Source organism: Anopheles stephensi, chromosome 2 (assembly GCF_013141755.1).
Source record: "Anopheles stephensi strain Indian chromosome 2, UCI_ANSTEP_V1.0, whole genome shotgun sequence".
In the NCBI taxonomy this organism is placed as follows: Eukaryota; Metazoa; Arthropoda; class Insecta; order Diptera; family Culicidae; genus Anopheles; species Anopheles stephensi.
The window spans coordinates 79,192,469-79,213,161 of NC_050202.1; the positions used below are offsets into that span (position 1 = coordinate 79,192,469).

At 48.7% G+C, this 20,693-nt stretch overlaps 2 protein-coding genes and 1 long non-coding RNA gene across 9 annotated transcripts in view; 2 read left to right on the forward strand and 1 right to left on the reverse strand.

Moving 5' to 3' along the window:
• The first annotated feature begins 186 nt into the window (after window positions 1–186).
• Window positions 187–9,472, forward strand: LOC118505430 (glutamyl aminopeptidase). Of its 3 annotated transcripts, XM_036041206.1 has the most exons (6): window positions 187–402; window positions 714–1,237; window positions 1,307–1,470; window positions 6,911–8,453; window positions 8,537–8,616; window positions 8,687–9,472. In XM_036041206.1, the coding sequence occupies exons 1-6, from the start codon at window positions 372–374 to the stop codon at window positions 9,330–9,332; spliced, it is 2,988 nt and encodes a 995-aa protein (XP_035897099.1). In that variant the 5' UTR covers window positions 187–371; the 3' UTR covers window positions 9,333–9,472. The 3 variants fall into 3 exon arrangements, with proteins under 3 accessions (XP_035897099.1, XP_035897097.1, XP_035897098.1); XM_036041204.1 differs by lacking the exons at window positions 187–402; window positions 714–1,237; window positions 1,307–1,470 and adding exons at window positions 2,921–3,076; window positions 4,961–6,098; XM_036041205.1 differs by lacking the exons at window positions 187–402; window positions 714–1,237; window positions 1,307–1,470 and adding exons at window positions 2,953–3,076; window positions 4,904–6,098.
• LOC118505431 (pyrokinin-1 receptor-like) overlaps window positions 9,473–20,693 on the reverse strand; it is a 34,577-nt gene continuing 23,356 nt past the window's right edge. For 3 of the 5 annotated variants that reach the window (XM_036041210.1, XM_036041208.1, XM_036041209.1), the window contains 6 exons: window positions 16,431–17,000; window positions 12,400–12,565; window positions 12,182–12,314; window positions 11,840–12,047; window positions 11,448–11,662; window positions 9,473–10,389 (listed from right to left, as the gene is read on the reverse strand). In XM_036041210.1, coding sequence (XP_035897103.1) covers window positions 9,682–10,389; window positions 11,448–11,662; window positions 11,840–12,047; window positions 12,182–12,314; window positions 12,400–12,565; window positions 16,431–16,821 — 1,821 coding nt within the window. In that variant the 5' untranslated portion in view covers window positions 16,822–17,000 and the 3' untranslated portion in view covers window positions 9,473–9,681. Of the gene's footprint in view, window positions 10,390–11,447; window positions 11,663–11,839; window positions 12,048–12,181; window positions 12,315–12,399; window positions 12,566–16,430; window positions 17,004–20,693 lie in introns of all 5 variants that reach the window. The other 2 variants (XM_036041211.1, XM_036041207.1) reach the window with 1 other exon arrangement.
• On the forward strand, window positions 10,384–12,325 carry LOC118505433. The gene is made up of 4 exons (XR_004905422.1): window positions 10,384–10,487; window positions 10,589–11,049; window positions 11,130–12,092; window positions 12,189–12,325. It is a non-coding gene; the product is annotated as an uncharacterized LOC118505433 (long non-coding RNA).

Sequence of the window (20,693 nt, forward strand, 5' to 3'; positions counted from 1 at the left end):
TTCCACCCCCTAAAACTGTGGCCCTCGACCAATACTCAATTGACTCTCAAACAATCTACTCGACGTCATGCTTATCGCTGAACAGCAACGAAAGCAGTTAGGGGTGAGGGGAAAAAAAATGAAAAACCGTACGCTCAAAATTAAGACGACTTATCTCAGTGATAGGTGTTTCGTACGGTCCTTTATGAGCGCTTGTATGAAATAGCTATCCACAGCCAGAACCACCCCAGTTCAGTCTCATCTTCCGTGGGACGCGGTTCGTGGCATTTGGAAAAAAGCACCTTGTGTTCGTGTTGTGTAGTATGTTTTCGGTAGAATTCACTGATAATAGGAACTAGTAAAGGGCCGCCAGTAGTAACGTAACCACAACCATGGTCAATCAATTGTTACAACAGTCGAAAGGTAAGCCAAATATCATGCCCGTGTGTCGCGCATCATGTTGTGCGCCGTAGCGAGATAAGTTCGGGTTTCGTCTTCAGCAGCTAGAGGCACGCTTTATAGTGATCGATAATGGCATGTGACACGGTGACAGCCAATAGTGAACTCACGTTTATCAGTGCACGATACTGTAGAGATAGACAGATCAAAGTGAAAACCAAAATTGAATTCGGTATTGTGTCAGATTAACGGTCAATTTGGTGGTGTTTTGTGCCGTTGTTTGAGCACTTGTCAGCAAATGCTTAAAATGTTATCTTCCTGTCCTGTGCTTTTAGACTGGGTTTTGAGGAACAAGGTCGCCACCTTCCTTTCCGTGGCATTGTTCGCGATGGTCATCACCACGATTGCGCTTGCCGTATCGAACAACAATAATGCTAGCGATCTGGAGGCATGTGAGGCCGAAATCGGCATGTACCAGACGACTTCAACTACCGCACCGGTATCGACGACCGATGCAGACCAACAACAGTCAACGACAACGCTCGGAACGGACGATGGCAGTACGAGCACGACGGTTTCGATGGAGACTTCACCGCTACCGGAAGTGACGACTACCACCACACTGCCGACTACTACAGCAAATCCGGACGTTGTTAACTACCGTCTTCCCGACGCTAATGTCCCGCTACATTACGACTTGCAGCTGCATCCAGACCTGGAGAAGGACACCTTCAGTGGTACAGTTACCATTACGATTCATACCGTGCGTGCTAACGATCAAGTTGTGCTGCACAGCCATCTGTTGGACCTTGGCCAGATACGGTTAAAATGTTTGAACGATTCAAGCTACTCCTATATAGTAAGTGTTGAGCATTCGATTTATGATTCTCTTACTAACGCGAACGGTTTATATTCTGCCGCACAACAGAACAGCAACTACGACGATAAGTTGGACTTTCTTAAGCTCAACCTTAACAAGATGCTGCTCCAGGACTACATATCGGAGCTAACGATCAACTTCAGCGGCAAGCTGGATGCAGGCATTGTCGGCTTCTACTCCAGCTCGTACTCGGACCAAAATGGTTCCAAAGTGTAAGTAAAAGTGTTTCCCCCCCCCCCCCCATTTCGCTATTGGCTCACTTGAGGTGCACTGGACCGCTGGACCGAGATACACTAACATTATTTCTGGGACCGATCCTTTCGCTGGTCAGCTGGCGCCACTCATCTGGCGCGTTGACAACAACCCGTTTTGCACGACCGATGCGGATGTAAACGGATGCGGGCGAGCGGGAAAGCCACCGTGCTCTGAATACTTCCGAATGGCAACACGAGCGCAAGTGTAAGCAAACTCACTTTTCATCTCGCGTTCGGTTTCGTCATCATGGTAATGAAGATATAGCATGGGGAAGGCACATGCAATGCCAACATATGCTGGGGAAGGTTGAGTGGGTTTTGTGAGTGGCCGTGTTACTGAACACCTTTTGTGTGCCGGTTAAAACATTTTCAATTTGAAGGACGTGGATCACAGGTGAGCGTCATTAATCAGCTTTGAAATACTTCATTCCGAATTTCAAGTGTATTTGAACATTGTTCCCCCGTCGAACGGGTATTCTCGCGCGCGCGCGCTCACGTGTGTGTGTAGCATCCAACGATAACACTTGTGCTGGAGAGTGGAAAGCAGCAGTCGTTAAGATAAAGCTATTCGGCCTATCCACCCAACTTGTGGGTGATCTTCACAGCTATGGGACCGTTCAATTTAGCGTTGGATTGGAAAGGTAAAGCAGGAATGAATCCAACCACGGTACTATGGTTGTGTGTGTGTGACAAGACGGAAACAGTACGGCGCATAGCTAATTTTGTTTCATCAAGCTAATAAGTTGCCACTTTGAGCTTCCAGCAGCCACTGGATATGCCTTTCGAAGCGCAATCCTCTAGTCTGTAGTGTACCTAACGGCCACTTAAGCGTTCGGTGATGATCTATTGAGCGTGCGAACTGACCAAACTCAAGGTTCAGCCTGTGAACAGTTTGGGAGCTGCGGATGGATGCTGCAGTGGCTGTGTTTATGGGTCTCGCTATACCTTTCTCGCCTTTTCTTGACTGGCGCATCGCACAGATGAAAGCTACGCACTGTGCCACACTATGGGCGATATGATGAATTAAAGCAGTACGAACCAAAAAAAAGGTTGAGCGGTCCGGTGGCAGAGGCGATAACGGCGCCGGTCTTCACACGGCAGGACCCCGGGGTGCAAATCCCATCGACATCGCCTGTCCCCGTACTACTTTGCTACGGGTAAAATTAAGCCACAGAAAGGCAGAAATGGCAGGCCGAGACCTCTCGAGGTTTGTAGTGCCAAGGAAGAAGAAGAACAAAATAAAGAATTATTTTTCCGAACGCACTTTACCTTTATCAATCCTTCTTGGATATATCAAGATGAGTTGCTATATTTAATATTAATATAAATAAGAAAAAAAAAAACAAATCTAACTATATCCATGTTAGGTACGCTCAAGACTCACTGTGCGAAGTACCCCTACCAGTAGTTACCGCAACCGTTTACGGGCCCGATCGTGCACGGTGTGGACGAATGTTTGCCTGCGCCAGGTTTGCGGATTGCGTGCATAGCGTTCGTGTGCGACAGAGGTCCAAACGAGCAACGGCGATTTGTCATCGACGATCAAGCGCTATTCGATTCGCGGGTGAGATGGTGTTTTTTTTTTGGGCGAACTGATAGGTGAACTTTCCGGTGCAAAAGGGACGATAATCGAAAGCGTTTCAGCTTAACAAAGTGTAAACACTAAACTTGTGATAGTTGGTGTTAGCTAGATGGAATGCGTTCAGTGCAAGTGGATATTAGCGCTTTAAGCAGTGTGAAGTGCTTATGGTGTCCTGCTGTGGGAAGGAATGATGATACGGTCATGATGCGTAAATGTGTGCTCGAAACATATACACCGAATCGAGGATGTAAAGCAGAACACGAGATGGCTCCAGTAATGTGCCCTTAGCATCAGGGAACCGGGCGATATCGAGGAAAGGAATTTGTAGCTTTTTTGGCCAAAACAGGTTTTTGCGGTGCAGGAAGGAAAGAACTTTTATTTTAAAACAAGCATGGTGGCATTTTTGAAAAAAAACCCACAATTCAACGCAATTTTTTTTTTGGTGGATCGCCGAACCAGGACCGATTTGTCGGTAGTGGTTCGACACGGCGCATGGGCCGGTGCCTGCGGTGCCAATTTTGTTCAATTGTCTCGTGATGAAAATCGGTTAGGTATAATACTGTGCGCGTGCGTGCGTGTGTGTGTGCTTTGGGGGCTCGCACACGTTTGCCAGACATATCCGTAATTTGTCAAATCACGTACTGCTGCCCGGTGCTTGGTGGTTAGAAATCAAATTCAAATGCGCTTGTGCTAGAGGCTAGATGATCATCGAACTAGAGTTTTTTTTTGTGTAACGCGCTGCTTTTAACGCATAAAGCACCGATCGGTCTGGTTTGCTTTAATAGCGTGCACGAGCCCGCCCAAAGCTCCCGTTCAGCCTTGAAGCAAAAGGTTAATGGAGAGCTTATAAACTAAGCGGACAAAGTCGGCGGATCCACCGATATTGCGTTCGATTTTTGCAAATTCAATGTGACAAATACGTGGGCGAATGCGTGTTGTGTAAAATCTTCTTCACCAAAAAAAGGTCAATGGTAAAATGGATTCACAGTGAAAGGGCGGCTGGCGTATTTGGTGGCTTGTGCAAACTTGTGAGCACAAAACGTGCGCGTGTGGCAAGGTGCGCAACAGGAGTTGCATAATTAGATGCCATAACGTAAATGCTGCTACATGGAAATGTTACATGGAAATATGATCGATTTAGAGCACCGGTTCGATGCCGTCGAATGTGTCCCATGGCACAGTTCGATAAGCGGGAGCCCCCATGCGGTTTGCGGTGTGCTTTGTGTTTTGGAAAGTTCTCCCAAAAACTGACAAACAATTAAAAAAAGGACAAACAAACACGCGCCGGTGTACGTCTACTAATGCTAACCATACCGTGGAGACACAGTCGGTGTGGCACACTTTGGCGCGCTCGCACCCCAAATCGAAAGGGCTCGTCTTTGCTGTACGTGCAAAGCATGCGTACGAGGTTGAATCATTTTCGAGTGAGCAAATCAAGGCTGCTAGTTTTTTGTATGTGTGTTTGTGTCTTTCTGTGTGCTACTCTCGCATTGTTATGAGTGAAACAATTCCCGCACGAGTGTGGTCACTATTGTGTTCTCATTGAACATCATCAGTATGATGATGATCCACCGTAAAAGTTTCGAATCGAGTGTGTAATAGCGTTCGTTCCATTAAAAAAGTGTCCTCTTGGCTGATGCTTATCCGAGATTGAGATTGCCGCCACAGTAGTGTGTAGTATTATTTACAAGCGTGAAGTTTTCCATCGAAACAATCGCTTTCCGTTTTGTAGTCTTCGTTTCTGCACGACGACATTTGTTTTGAGTGGCTGCAGCGGCACCTTGCACTTCTAGCGATAAATGAATCTAGTCGCTGTGCGATGCTGCAATCGCGTGACTAGACGACCTTGTGCTTACTTATTTCCAGCGTTCACTGTCCCCGCGCTTCAGTGGAGTTGTGCATCGGCGCAAGTAATCGCGCTTGGGTAGAAAATTAGGCATGCTACGCGCAATACACCTCTGCATGCGTTTAGGTACGAGCAGCTGATGCGCACGACACAGTTAGTTATCGATACAGCAAAAAAAAAAACAAAAAACTGAAAGTGACACACAAAGTGGCTCATAATCGGGCCGACAATTTTGAGTGAGTTATCTAAAGAGTCAAGTGTTGGCTACAACACAAAACGCAAATCTTGACCACAGATGACGGTGAAACCAACGACGGTTGTACTCGGTGGTTCCGGGATGACCGCTCGTCCAGCGGCACATTTCGCGAACAATGCATCCGATATCGAGCAACGGCGCCGCTCGATCGTTATACTTACGCTACTGGCCACCAGTGCGTTTCTGTTTATGCTGTCACTGTGCCTACTGACAGCACTGGTGCTGGTCGGACGCAATCTGTCATCGCATGCTGGCAGCCATGCCAAGCTGACAGCAGCCGTGTCGGATGACAAGCATTTATTTAACAACAACAACAGCATCGCACCGTACGACGGAGAGGAGCAAACGGCCAGCGATAACGGTACCGGGTTGTCGCAGTACAATCGTAGCACCATCTTCCTGCCCAACTCGGTGTTTTATTCCGTGATACCCACCACAGCGGCAACGGTAGAATCCGGCTCGACCACCGGTTCAATGAATCGTGTGTTCAAGATGGGCACGCAGGTGGTGGAAACGTTGGGCTTCCGGTTGCCCCGGCACATTCGCCCGGTACACTATGAGCTGTGGTTGCAGCCCGACCTGCAGCGCGAAACCTTCACCGGTCGCGTCGGCATCGAGCTGAACGTGTCCGAATCGACGAACTATCTTGTGCTGCACAGCAAAAAGTTAAACATCAGCGAAACGGTGCTGCGTGCGCTGGCCGCCGATGAGAAACCGGAGCGGGAAATTAACATTTCCCGTGCGTACGAAATGCCGGAACACGAGTACTGGGTGATCGAAACGCAAGCCGAAATTGGGGCCGGCGCGTACCGGTTGAATGTGCAGTTTGACGGAAACCTGGCGGATCGTATCATCGGGTTCTACAGCAGCAAGTACCTCGACAAGACAACGAACCGAACGAGGTAAATTCCGGTGAAGGAGAGGCACGTTGGATGAAGCTGGGCCAAGGTGTATGTATTTAGAAGGTGGATTTTTATCGATTTGACAGGGCGACATTTTAGTCGAGTTATGTCAGAGTTTGTTTACAAAAACATATGGTATGGGGCTACCAACATGAACAAACAGCCTCGATTCTTAGTCCTTTGAGCAATTTCGCTAATTTATGGGTCATCTTCGCATATTAAGTGTTGTCCCACAGACGATTGACGATATTTGGTTGCATTTTTCGTCAAAAAATCGCAAGCGATACCACCACCGGCGCCTCCTCCGACGCTGCCGTCACTCTTCTCAATACCCTTCCCCTTGATCACCACGGAACTGTTATGTCAGGTCGAGAAATGTCAATTTGCTCTAAACAACTCTACCTTCTATATCTACATACCTTGAGCTGGGCGGCACGGGGGTAATACGACTTATGTCTCTATGGTACTTGAAGCGATTAGCCGCTTGTCACAGTGATGGATGATGGGGGGGCTGCTTTGTCTGGCAATGTTCCTTATCTTCGTTAGATACACCGCAATTGAATGCGAACTCGGGTGGCATTTCCAAACGGGGATGCACATACATTTTTTCCCATTACATTAGTTATTATTTTCGGAAGGAAATGTGGTGAGAATGTTACTAACTGCCTCTACACAATTATCGTTTTTGTTTTTCTTGTAAAAAATACACTATAGGTTTTATTTAATTCTAGCAACTGCAACTATATTCCACGATCAACGAGTTAACATTTTTCACAACATTTGCAACTTTGCTTTCCTTGCTCTTTTTGCAGAAAAATTGCAACATCCAAGTTTGAGCCGACGTTTGCCCGGCAAGCCTTCCCGTGCTTCGATGAGCCGCACCTGAAGGCCGAATATACGATCCACATGATTCACCCGTCTGGCGATGGATACGAGGCACTGTCGAACATGAACGTGTCGGCGATCGTGCCGGACGAACCTGCCGCCGGGTTGACTACGACCACGTTCGAGCGCAGCGTGAAGATGAGCACCTACCTGGTGGTGTTTATCGTGAGCGATTTCCTGCACAAGGAGGTACTGATAACGCCCGTGCATGGCAATGCGTTTCCGTTGCGCGTGTACGCCACCCCGTTCCAGCAGGACAACACAGCGTTCGCACTCGCTACCGCCCGCACCATTATTGAGTATTACGTACGATACTTTGGAATCGCGTACCCACTGCCCAAGCTCGATATGGCCGCCATTCCGGACTTTGTGTCGGGTGCGATGGAAACGTGGGGTTTGGTGACGTACCGCGAAACATCCATCCTGTACAACGCCGCCACGAGCAGCACGGCCAACAAGCAGCGGGTGGCGGGCGTGATCGCACACGAGCTTGCCCACATGTGGTTCGGCAACCTGGTCACGATGCAGTGGTGGAACGAGCTGTGGCTGAACGAGGGATTCGCGAGCTACATCGAGTACAAGGGCATGCACGAAGCGTACCCGGACTGGGGCATCGAGGAGCAGTTCATCATCGACGATCTGCATGGCGTGCTGAACCTCGACGCGACGCTCGGCTCCCATCCGATCGTCATGTCGGTCGAAAACCCGAACCAGATAACGGAAATTTTCGACACCATCACGTACTCGAAGGGCGCCTCGGTGATACGCATGCTGGAGGACTTTGTGACGCCGGCCGTCTTTCAGCAGGGCGTCACGCGCTACCTTACCAAGCTGGCCTTCTCCAACAGCGTGTCGGAGGATCTGATGCGCGAGCTGGACGAGCTCGTCACGGAGGTCAGCGTGTCGTCCGTGATGGACACGTTCACGAAGCAGAAGGGCCTACCGGTGGTGACCGTCACCGAGAACGCGCTGCAGTACGTGCTGCGGCAGCAGCGTTTCTTGGCCGATCAGGCCGCAAACGAGACGGAAGCGTCACCGTTCGGCTACCGTTGGTACATTCCGGTCACATACGTTGCCAACACTGACACGGCGGGCGATGCACCACGCCGCATTTGGTTCCCGAACGATCGGAACGAGGTGGTGATCGACAAGCCGCCGGGTAGCAACTGGATCAAGCTCAACTACCGTCAGATCGGGTACTATCGGGTCAACTATCCGGTGGCGATGTGGGAACAGTTTGGCGAAGCACTGCTGCAAAACGTGAACACGTTCACGATTGGCGATCGAACCGGGCTGCTGAACGATGCGTTTGCCCTGGCGGACGCGTCCCTGCTGGCGTACAACCATGCCCTCGATCTGACGCGCTATCTGAGTAAAGAGACTGAGTATGTTCCCTGGGCCGCGATTGCGAGCAAGCTAAAGACGATCCGCAATCTGCTGTACAACTACCAGTCGTACGATCACATTACGGTAAGATTATTCGTTGCAAGTGACGTTAAACGAGGTAACGATGTGGTTTTTCTTTGTTGTTTCCCCTCCCCCTCCCATTGCAGTCCTACACACAAACGCTGGTGAGTGAGGTGGTCCAGTCAGTTGGTTGGGATGTGCCTGTCAACGGTGACCATATGAAAAAGTAAGCCTTCCCCCGTAGCCTGCCATCACCAAGGGCCGCTTTAACTGACTTGCTCTCCCTCGTTCTACAGCCTGCTTCGTACTGCGGTCCTAGATCTGGCCTGTTCCTTCGGCCATCCGGGATGCTTGTCTGAGGCGAGTAGACGCTTCCTTGGCTGGCTGAACAATGGTGACGTGATACATCCCGACCTGCGCTCCGTTGTCTACACGTACGGCATACAGTCGGGCGTGTCCGTGGCTGACTGGGACAAGGTGCTGCAACGCTACCGCGATGAGAACGATGCGAACGAAAAGACGAAACTGATGGTGGCCCTAGCTTCGTATCCCGATCAGCGCACGATGCGTCGCTTCCTGGATCTGTCCTGGGACACGGCCCTGATCCGTACGCAGGATCAGCTAAGCTGTATCCAGTACATTGCCTCGAACCGGCACGGCGAACAGGCGGCATGGGAGCATGTGCGCGAAAACTGGCCCCGTCTGGTCGCTCGCTTCGGTATCGGCGAGCGCAATCTCGGCCGTATGATTCCATCGATCACCGGGCGCTTTACGACACGGGCCCGGCTGACCGAGCTGGAAGATTTCTTCGCCCGCTATCCGGAAGCGGGAGCCGGTGCGACCGCCCGGCGCCAAGCGCTCGAAACCATCCAGAACAACATCAGCTGGCTGGAGCGCAATGAAGCGAATGTGGCCGAATGGCTGAAGGACCCGAGAGTCTAGTCCTTCGCGCGAAAGAACCGTCCGCTGCCAATTCGATTTGTGAACGAGTCGTGCGTAGAAAGTGAGACCTAACGTATCTTCCTCGATTTGTGCTCTAAGAGATTAAATCGCAGGTACACTGTATCAAATTCATTTCCGAAGTAATTCCCTGTTCCGCGTTCGAGTTTTTTTTTTCTTTTTCGTTGTACCTTTCGTTCTTTGGATGTTTGGGCGCTTCACGCGGTCTGCGGGCTTCGCAGAGTTATTGGAGTTTGGGTTTGTACTGTGGCTTTCGGGAGGGAGGCTTGATTGAGCGCGTAACACTTGCAGAGCTAAATCCAACGCCTGCACCATGCCATCCCTGCTGCCTCTAACGTATCTCGCTGTTTACTTCGCCCATGAAGCGTGCTAGTTCGGCGCTGCTGAATTCCTCCTCATCGAACTCCTTCAGGCTTGAGTTGCTGATCGTGTTGGTGTCTACGCTGTCGCAGCTGTTCCGTTTGCGGTACGCCTTGCGCCGTTCGTCGACCACCTCAGCAGCGGTGCCGGCCGCCGACTTGCAGGGCGTACTGTTGGGGGACTTGCTGAACGCCAGCACCTTCTTCGTGCCGCGCCGAAGCTTTTCCGCAATCGTTGACAAACGCCCACCGGACGAGTCGGAGGTGTCGAGCGCGTTGCCACCGTGCCGCAGTGAACCGTTCGAACTGCGGCTTAGCTTCCCGTTGCTGCTTACGTTCGTGGCGGTCGTCGAATGGCTGCTGCTGATCGAAACGCAGTGCGAATCCGACGCACGGGTGTACGTTGGCCGCATCGCAATCGGTGGCATGGTGCTACGGTTGGACCGATCCTTTGCTAGCAGCGATAGGTTCGATTCCTGCTGGCATTGGTTTTCCGTCGTCCCGTTGCCTGGCTGCTGGCCAACCGTGATGCCGGTACCGATGCACGCCATATTGTTCGAGTTTACCTTGAACGATCCGCCACCGGTTACGCCGTACCGCGAGACGGCACTGTACGTGTGCTGCTGTCCATCCGATTTGTTGCGATTTGACCCGCCGCAGAAGCTCATCTTGAGGGTGTGCTGAAAGAATGCGAAGGAAGGGAAACAAGTTAGGCGACACTTTACAAAACTTGCAACAGCGAATGGTTCACTTGAAAGGATCCCATAAACCCGGGTCGGTAAGTTATTCCTTCAGGAAAAAGAAGAAATCCTTGGTCGTTTCTTGCTTGTTTGTATTAAACTTGGTTACAACTTTCGGTTTCCCGTCTCGTGATGGAAGGAAATCGTTTATCACAACTTTCTCCCGACAGGAGGCACTATCAATAGACGACCGAGTGGCGGTGACGTTCAATGGCAATGTGATACCGTGACAAACCGGGGTAGGGAACCCGCGGTACCCGGTACCAGTGTCAACAGCACACAATCCGAACGATTCGTTGAATTTCTAGTTCGGCCACATAATCAATTGGCCAGCCAACAGAGCCGTACAGACTATCGTAGAGGGGAAGAGCGATTTGCGTTGGGCTTACGGCCCGTGTAACCGTGTGCGCTCACACAACCCCTCAAGTGATTTATTTGTAGTTTAGCTTTGAAAACTATCCACCAAAAACCCCGGAGAAAAAGAGCAGCAAGGGTGAAACTGTTTCGAAAAATCCGATACCTATGACATCAACATCAAGGAGGCTTGGAGGCTAGCTCAGCAGGAATTCATGTAGGGAGCGGTACGGTGGGAAGGATACGGTAAGCGAAACTTCTTGGATGGCTTCAATTTATGCGAAGTGTTGTATCGACATCAGCCCGGCTCATTCCGTCCTTTCCAGATTCATCCAGATGTCCTTCTGCAAATGGATGTCGCGTCGGGTTTTGGGTGGTTCAGTTCAGAATTGAGTGCAAGATTTGATGTCCGCTCTTGCCGACCTTCCATGAAAGCAGGGTAGGCTTCTGGGAACCGAAATTGACCTCGGGATCATTACCGACTTCTACCTGAATGCCCTGTTCAATATCGACTCAGTATCGCGATTCGACTTCCTGTGAAGCTAGTAGCATTATGCTGTTTGATGCTGTTCGTATGAAGTTGCCTAAATTCCTGTAAGCCTCTATTCCGGCCGGCACAGAACGTACAAATGCTTGGCACTTACCCTGGATGCGTCCCGAAACTTGTGGCTCATGATGTTGTACAGCAGCGGGTTAATGCAGGTGGACAGGAAGTACAGTATGCCGGAAATGTAGTTTAGCACCATGTACACCTTGTAGAAGAACACACTCTCCGTCTTGGTAAACACCCCGTACACGGCCATTAGACGCTGCGCGTGGAACGGTGCCCAGCAGATGAAAAACGTGGCCACGACTGCCACTGTACTCCCGCACGTGAGGAGTATCCGTATAAGCAGACGAAAGATAGAGAGTGGAGAAAATTAATGGTTAGGTTAACAAAAAATGTTCATGAGAATGTCTTGTCCGATTAGCGTATTAACGGTAGACCGTATTAACGTATGTAGACGGTAGACCCCATGTCTCCCACGTGTTTTACCTAACATGCGTATCACCCTGCTCTGGCCACTGACAGTTCGGGGCGGTGTGGTGTAATCGGATGAGGCCCGTTTGGCGCCCTGCAGCAGTTTGCTCTTCCGGAGCTTTATTCCTATTAGCACGTACAGCACCGCTATAACCGTCATCGGGCCGACGAAGAACAAGAAGCTGGACACCTCGAACGCGTGCACAAAGTGTTCATCTTTGATCTGGAAAATGATGATGATGAAGAACTGCTAATCACCAAAGGACTGGTAAAGCTTATTTAAACATAATTTGCCCATGCATGCATCGGCAACATCCCGACTGAGCTAGCTAAACTAGGTCCCTGCTCGCCACTTACCGTACAGAGCCGGCTGCCGTCGGATTCCACGATGCCGAACTGGAGTGCCTGCGGAGTGGCCAACCCGAACGCTACCAGCCAGATGACGATCACAAACTTTATCGCTCTCGACAGCTTCGACATGGTGTGGGACCTGGCGGGAAGGATGGCAACCGAGCCGCATAATGTTTTGCACACCGGGAAACAATAAATGGACGAACGACAAGGGCTTTGCTTACCGGAACGGATGACAGATGGCGATGTACCGTTCGACGGTGAACGAGGTGATGGTGAGCACCGTCGCATTGGCGGCCGTTTCCGACAGCAGGCCCGTAATGATGCAGGCTATTTGGTTGAAGGGGTAGGCGAACGGGTTCCAGGTGCCGTACAGCTCCTGTGGCATTCCTGTGGCGGATGAGTACAAACATTGATTAAACACGATAACTGGTAAACGGTTCGAAGGAATTCTGATTAATATTTAGCATGTAGTATTAGGGTTTTCAATTGTACGAAAACCTCCCTTAAATACATACTTGAGTTTGTGATAAATGATCGATCGTCCTCGACCGATCAAACACAAACATTCCGAGCAGTATTCGCTGGAATAAAATCTGCCCCCAACGGAACGGTACGGTACGGGGCGTGTGTTATGAATTTGAATCACCGGAGACATATTCATAAATCGTTCCCTCAAGACGAGTGTTCTGCTTGGTGAAGCATTTGTGGTATTTTGCTCAACAGCATGTGCACAGCATTCTCGTCTGCCGAAGCCGGGATGGCACCGTCGTACCAGCATCAATCGAAAATCGAACGACAAGAATAGGAATGTTCGAACAGGGCGCATTGCCACCCCCGGGGGAGATGTTCCAGGGGAAAGAAGTATTGCGTATTGTCACACACACACACACACAAACATCCTTTTCATCCGATACAACTCTCGAGAAGGGCTAACTTCGACCTTTTAACATTTCCCACCCCGTAGCAGTGTACCCTTCTTTGCTGTGGGTCATTGATGATCGTAAACTGTTGCCAGCACGGTATTGCCACAGGGTAACACCGACACCGGTTACTGCCGGATGACCCGGGAAACATAAATCGGGGCGGCATGTCTTCGGATGGGCGGTGCCGGACGGATTTCGCTTTTCCGTAGCTTGGACACACCCGTGGCAACCCGTGGCCGGAAGCATCTGGCCAGTGTCTAATACGGGCAGGACGATTTTATTACATTACGTTACTACGAGCGTGAATAAACGGTTGGAGGTCACTAATGTTGACGGTGTTGTGGCGAGAGGTTTGGACAGCAGTTTCACGGCGGTGGGCGTTCCTGGACGATTCATATCCGATCCAGGTGATTTCGATTGCTTCGACTGGAACGTTTTTATGAGTTTGTTCAACTTTGGCGTAACATCTTAGTAACGCTAATTGACACTTTTTTTTTAATGTAAGACAGTAAAATCACATTCACTTAAGATCGTGTTAATGTTGTCGATTAAGGTAAATACTCGGGAAAAATGTTCTGCAAGCTAATCCATAAGATGGCAATTTACAGTTTATTGGAATGCGAAAGTCCATATGCGGTAGAGAATCGGATATTGCAGATTAGTGAATCTACAACCAGATGAGCATCGCTACCTTTACTCAAGACCTTTTTCAAGGCTTGGGCGATAAGCTGGATAATTCTTTTAGGTCCCGATATCATATCATGGGTCCGGTGGTAGAGGCGACAACGGTGTCGGTCTTCATTGGGCAGGACCAGAATTCAAATCCCATCCGGACTGTTGCCCCATGGTGTGGACTTGACTATTCAACTACGAGCTATCATTAAGTCTAGAAAGCCAGAAATGACGGTAATGGCCTTAAGAGGTCGTTAGGTCAAGAAGAGAGAGAGAGAGATCCAGATATCATAGAGACAGAGAAAGAGGGGATTGAATGTACGCAAGAAAAGGGTCAGAGCGAATGGTCATCAAGGAATGGTTTGATTCGTGTTCGGAATCTAGACAGAATCGTGTTCATATTATCCGGATATGAGTAAAACAAGTCACTATCAAATCAGCCTTAAGCCTTTTTTGTGCTCACAATTCTGATGCGTTTTAGATTACAAAAAAAAAAAAGAGGACCCATCACATTGTTTTTCCTGAAGTTGTGGAGCTCAAAAAAATCCATCATCTTTAACGCTCAATGTTTAAATTTAAATTTGACACAAAATAGCTCAGTTGTGCTCCATTTAGCTCCATGATTGTGCACATGATATTGCAATAAACTGTACAATTTTGCATCATAAAATGACAGTTGGAAATACGCTGCCACAAGCAGGATGCACAACAAATGATTCACCAAACATTTCCCAACCCAACGAAAAGAGCTGAAATTGAACTCGTACAGCAAAGACGCACATGTTGACACAAATACAAATTTTGCAAAGACAAAGACAAAGTACACTACACTGACTGTCTTGCCCTTGCCCTTAGGAACCCCCACTCCTTTGACCCCTTTGACGGTACTTATTTTGCAATGCAGTTATATTGCACGGTTCAAAAGCCCGCTTCTGATGATGGCAGGTATCGTTGCACTTTTCTGCCCTTTTGCTGGGATGTAGAAAGCATTCAGTCCTCGGGGATGATTTTTTGGGACGGTCCGGTACAAATCATACATGAGCATGAAACCCGCCCCAGCAAAGTGAATACCGTTGTACGGTACAACGCAGGGGGTTACCCCCCTTTTTCGTACCATATTGAGCGAGTGGAAAGCGTGTATCATAAAATAGGTAAAAAATGGCCAGTAACGTGTTGCACAATATTCAAATCGTGTGTTTCTGTTTTTTTTTCCGTTCGGTGGTATACCTTTACACCTTTGGCAGCTGTCGTCTGTGGCTGGGGAAATTGGAAGTAAAATTCTTACCCCACTGCTACGGGTGACCTTACGCGCGCACGGTGTGGTCAAGATGTGCAGTACGTGCCGCAGTTGATAGAATATTAAGCAAACCCTTTTAGGCCGAAGCTATCCTGGGTTTATATAGAAGGGAAAATTCTGTCCAAGACACCGTGCATATAAATTGGATTTTCATTGAAATAGTAGAAGAGATAATGTGTGTCCTCACGGTACCGTTTGACCTCAGCTTTCCATCGAACGTTTCCCCCGTGTGTCGCTTAAATAGGAAAACGTAACACGGTGCCATCTTAGGTGCTTCCGTTTTTTTATGTGAAACAAATGCTCGCAGCAAAAGCCATGAAAACGAAGCGACGGTTAAACCTCTTTAAATTTTAAATCAATCTCGAAATTGTATTGCCCAGAAAACAGAATCTCAAGAAAGGAATGTTTCGTGTCAACGTGTTTCTCATAATTTTGCATAAAATATTCACCTTTTTGCGAGTGTTTCCAATGTTTGAATAACATTCGCCACACAGCCGGAACGAATTGTGATGCGAAACAGTTACTGTGAAGGTGTCCTAGAGCTTCGAGTCAATTCATTAGGGCCATCACAGTTACGGTTTCCCGGCGATTGGAATTTCTTCGAGCATTTTCAAGCGTATGTGGGCAGTTTAAGGTTTTGTTGAAACGCACGTCCCAAACCTCTGCAGTGTTTACTTGGCCGTTTACCGATGTGTCGCAACGTTAATAGTCGCATCATTTGAAGCTAGTGCCCGTGGTCAGACCGTTCTCCGGAATACTCGTTCGGGTGTTTCGAATAATGCCGGGCAGATGTTAACTGAACGATCCCAATGTGCTTCACCGCTCAAATTATTTTTGGGTTAATGTACGGTAATTCTACTGTACTTATTTATGATTTGCATACACCTGACGAAGCTCTGCAGAAAAGAATTGCCATCAGTACAAACTGTTCATCAAAGCATTATGAGTAATCCTGATGAGTAACAAAAAAGGTATCATTTTCTTGTGATTTTAATCTATGTAACGTTTCTTTACAAAGGTTTACAAGCCTAGCCTTGCTAACGCGCCATCCGCTGTTCGTGTTGGCTTTCGAAAAGAGAATTATCTCCAGCACACAACGCACGTCGTTCACAGGATGTAATGAGTTCAGGAAAATCCCGCAACGAAGCGCCTCAAAGCTTAACCTCATTTGTAGGCAACGTCTCTTCGTAAGCATTTTTAGCCAAACCCATGGTGCCTCGCACGGTGTGGACCAGATTCCAGCTCATTAGCATCGAGCATGAAATGAGAAACCCGTCCCGAGAAACAAACGTACAACTCCCGCCCCAGCCTCCCGGGAGCAGTAAATCAGATTACCCACGAACCGACGGGTGCTACTTACCGAACAGCAGCAGCAAAAAGTCCGACACGGCCAGATTGAACAGATAGTAGTTGGTGGCGGTGTGCATCGATTTGTTCTTCGCAATCACGATGCAGATGGACAGGTTGCCAACAATGCCGGCCACAAAGATGAAGCAGTAGAAGATCGTTATCGGCAGCAGGATGCAGATCGGGTTCGTGGTGTAACCGTGCGTTTCCGTCCCGTGCCCGCCCCCGGCGCTCTCGTTCGCGTACAGATACTGGGGCTGGTACTGTTGTTGGGGCTGGTGGTGCGGCTGCTGTAGAGCGCGATGCGCGCCACCGAGGACATCGTTCGCTAATCCCTCGCCGGTGCTGTTGGTGATGATGACCGCGATTAGGCTACTGCCGGCAGACTGGGCGAGTTCCATCATGTTTGGTGCCACTTGTGCGGATTGATGCGGGACGAAGGCAGGCCACGCAGCAGCAGCAGGAAAATGCCGCACCACGCTTAAGGATGGTGTGGCATGGTTGAGCGATCAAAGAGATCGGCATGAATGTCACAGGCGCCCGGGGACCGAAATGGACGAGTGGCCGTGTGCCGTTTGAAAGTCTGCTGGAAAATGTGAGAACAAAACAAGCGGTGTTAGATTTTGAATTGTTCAGGCGAAGATAAATACTGGAGCTTTGCCTTGGAAGGATAATCTTGCAGAATTTGGACAGTAATCGGATCCACTAAATTATGTTTTATTATTAACAAATCCTCAACAAAGAGTTTCCCGAAACAATAAAGCATAGCACGGTCATTAGGACGCTTCCTGGCAACGTTTAAAGCGTACCCAGCCGTTCAGAAAAGCTCATTATCATATTAAATGAAATACAAGCACGCAATCATCGATCTTTACAACAACAAAATTATTGTCGTACGTCGGCCGCATCGTATCGAACGGATTGGAAAATCTTGTGACCTCGTACCACCGAAGGTTCGACGGCGAATCGTGCGTACGCCTTTGCCTACCGTGTGCCGAGCACGCACTGTCTTGCGTACGATGACAGTGTGTCGTCGTCGAGAGCGCGCGCCTGTCAATCAACCGCAGCGAAAATCTATAATCTACCGCGCCGTATCCAGCAGTCTGGCAACCTGCTGGTTGATATTTCCTCCGGGATGGGGGGGTTTCGGTGGATGATATGGATTAGCAGAAGAGCGTCGGAAACTTTCCGGACCAGACGAATATCGCGACGAACCAGAGTCAACAGCAGCAATTGGCAACGACAACGTCCAGCCTGATTTGGCGCGGTTAACGGGCTTGTATTTTTTTCCCGAAAACCTGTGTGCCAAAGTGTAGCTAATGCTCGAACGATGATCTTTCGCGTCCGGAGCTTTTGGCGGTCAAGCGCATTCACATCGCCGGTGGTTCCCGTGAAAATTGGTGAGACGAGTTTCGGTTCTTCGGTTACCTGTGGTGAGAGACTTCGAGTGGAACCGAAAAGCAGAAGAAAAGTCAATGGTTCATCGAAGGACGGCACGTTACCACGGAATGAAGAACGAGATGAGCAAAGCCATACGCCCGATCGCTTAAGAAGCGAATGGTAGGTAGAAAAAGAGGCGAATTTGATGTTATTAAATTTTCCATTAAGCTGACACTGGTTCTGGTTCGAATAATGGGGTTTTGCGGGATGATGACTTTGGTGCAATTCGTTAAATTGTGTTTCCCACAAAACTAAGCACAACTTTTCTACGAACCAATTTTCTAACATCTTTCGGCTGTTTGCCTTACCGAATCAAAGCGCCCGTCGGAAGAAACTTTAATGTTCGGCTTGATTCTTCGCTTCCCTTTCTTTTCCCCCCGGTCGGGCGCCGAAACTACAAGGTCCAATTCCGATCGTCGCCATCGGATTTGGCAATTTCCGGTTCCATTTGCAGGTGAGAAGTTTTTCATCATCCTATCGGTCGGGGTTTGCAATTTTTCCCATAAATCCTGCGCAAAGGTAACCACCCCCGCTTCTCTCGGCACTTCCGGTGCCGTTTATTGATCTTTTCATTTCACTTCCAAGTTTGATCCAACGGGGGATGAAGAATAAATGATTCTTCCCGGGGAAAGTTTTCTCCCGGCTTTCCATTGTCTTTGTAGCATGCTTTTTCTTGTTGTGCTGGGGTTGTGCTATAAAATTCGGACCATTATTGACGCATTGACGCAAGTGTGTCTCATTCCAGAGGAGATACGTAAAGTTGTTATTTTCTGCCTATCCTCGGCTCAAAACTGTTATCAATCAGAGGGCTTTTTTCCCGTTCGGTCACGAAGAGACAAAAATGGGTCGCCATAAATCGTTGTTTCACGAATAGCCGATTACCCCGAACTAGTTCCTGATTGATATACTATTGTGTAAATGGGAGCTTTGAATCGCTAGAACCACAATTTATTTGTCATGTGGTGTCGCCGGTGTGGCTGGGTGCGGTCGAAAGTTGCTAACAGCATAAATCATAAACCCCAAGGAACAAGTTGCAAACGCATACAACAAACCTCTGCCGGTTATATGGCCAGCACGGAGAAGCCGGGAAGTGTTTTGAAGTCGGCCTGTCCTGAGCAGTGTAGCATTGTCGGTGTGAAAAGAGACCGCTGGTTAGATTTATTGTTTGTAAGTTATTGGAAGTGTGATAACAGTGATAAGTCATGGGTAGGCTTACTTTATTTCAAACGTAGCCTGCCGTAATCGATGTTCCATATATCTTTTAAATGAGCTAAATTAACCGAACAAAATGGGACGAAGCCGTTGAACGGAGGCAGTTGGTAAAGGGAGTTTGTTGAAGCATTACTTACATACTTACATCTGGCGCAAGGGTTTATGTACTCGAGGCCCAGCTAATCCTGTTTAAGAATATTTATTATGAGACGTAGCGATTTAAACCACTCAATTAATGTGCGTAAACAGCAATGCAGAAGGGGAAGCACTCTAGCTAATTGCAAACAGTGGCACGTTACAACAATTCGTTTCGGCTTGAATTAATTGAAATAAATGTACCACTTTCCCTTGCGGAACGCACTTCCGGTCGACCACCTGTGAATAAAACGAATCATTCCCTCGCTTACCGGCCCACTCTCTGTTCAGCCGAACCTATCTGATTCCAACAGAAACAACCGACAAGCGACAGAATTCATGCAACCTATCAGTGTAAGCTAATATGGTCCTTAGTCTGTCTTTAGGTCCACCTCCAACCATGGTGTCCACCAGTTCTACCCACCCCGGGGGTTCACTTTCATTAGCCGAAATTCCTGATTTCCAGATAGGGTAATCCGTACCGGCAGCGTGTTAGAATGTCACTTCTCGAGCCCGGATAACTAGACCACGGCACGGGCTCGAGCCCTGGAACTGTGTGAATGTGATTGCTCGAAATTTGTCACTGTCACTGAGCCGTTCCCTGTTATCCCGGTTTTGTTGCACCTAATCCATCAGCTGCCCGTCATGTTCGCTGTCGAACGTGTCATTAGTCCGGCAATGCTTTGAAGCCAGCGAGCAGGGAGCCAGAGTAAACATAAATTAGCATTCAGGCACAGTTTGCGCCTAAACTCCGCTTTCCAGAGAGATTAATAGGCCGGAATAGATATTTTCTGCGTACAGTGTTTTTCTTTTTTTTTTTGAAATAATTAACAAACGTTTTCGATCAACACAAGCACACCGGTAATCTCGGCTTATCTAACACGTGGCACAGAAAAAGGCATTAGGCCCCAAAAATTGATTCACTGGTAGCGAATTCATAAGCGTAAGCAAGAGCTGGGCATCCTGGTTGCCTGTGGGTCATTCGGAGCGTTCTTTTTGCCAAGCTGCTAGGACGGACGTTGAACTGTTCGGTTGAATTATTTATGTAACGTGCTGTCGGAGAAGTCTCCGCACCACCCTGATGATCTCAGCGCGCGTACGGCAATAGCCCAAAAGATTGTTCCCCTTTGGCGATCGAACGATAACGTCAAAAGTGAAACTGGTTTGCGCTTACGAGAACCACTCACTCCACCCAGCATTCAGGAGGAGCGGGATTCTGACGTCTCAAGAAGGGTGGCCCAATTTGAATTATTCCTCACCTGTGCACGGCGGGGGCAGAGTTGTTGAACACTTTCGTGTGTGTGTTTGTGTGTATGTGTTTGCAAAAGAAAGAATTTGGGGAAGCTTAGGATAGCGATCGGATTGTATCTTTGCCACTAAATTGGACTCCTGTGGTGCGTACTGCCACACATCGCAAAAGAAATGGGTTATGGCAAAAGAAAAGAAAGCTACATCCGTCTCAGCATCCCGATAAGATCACATTAAACAT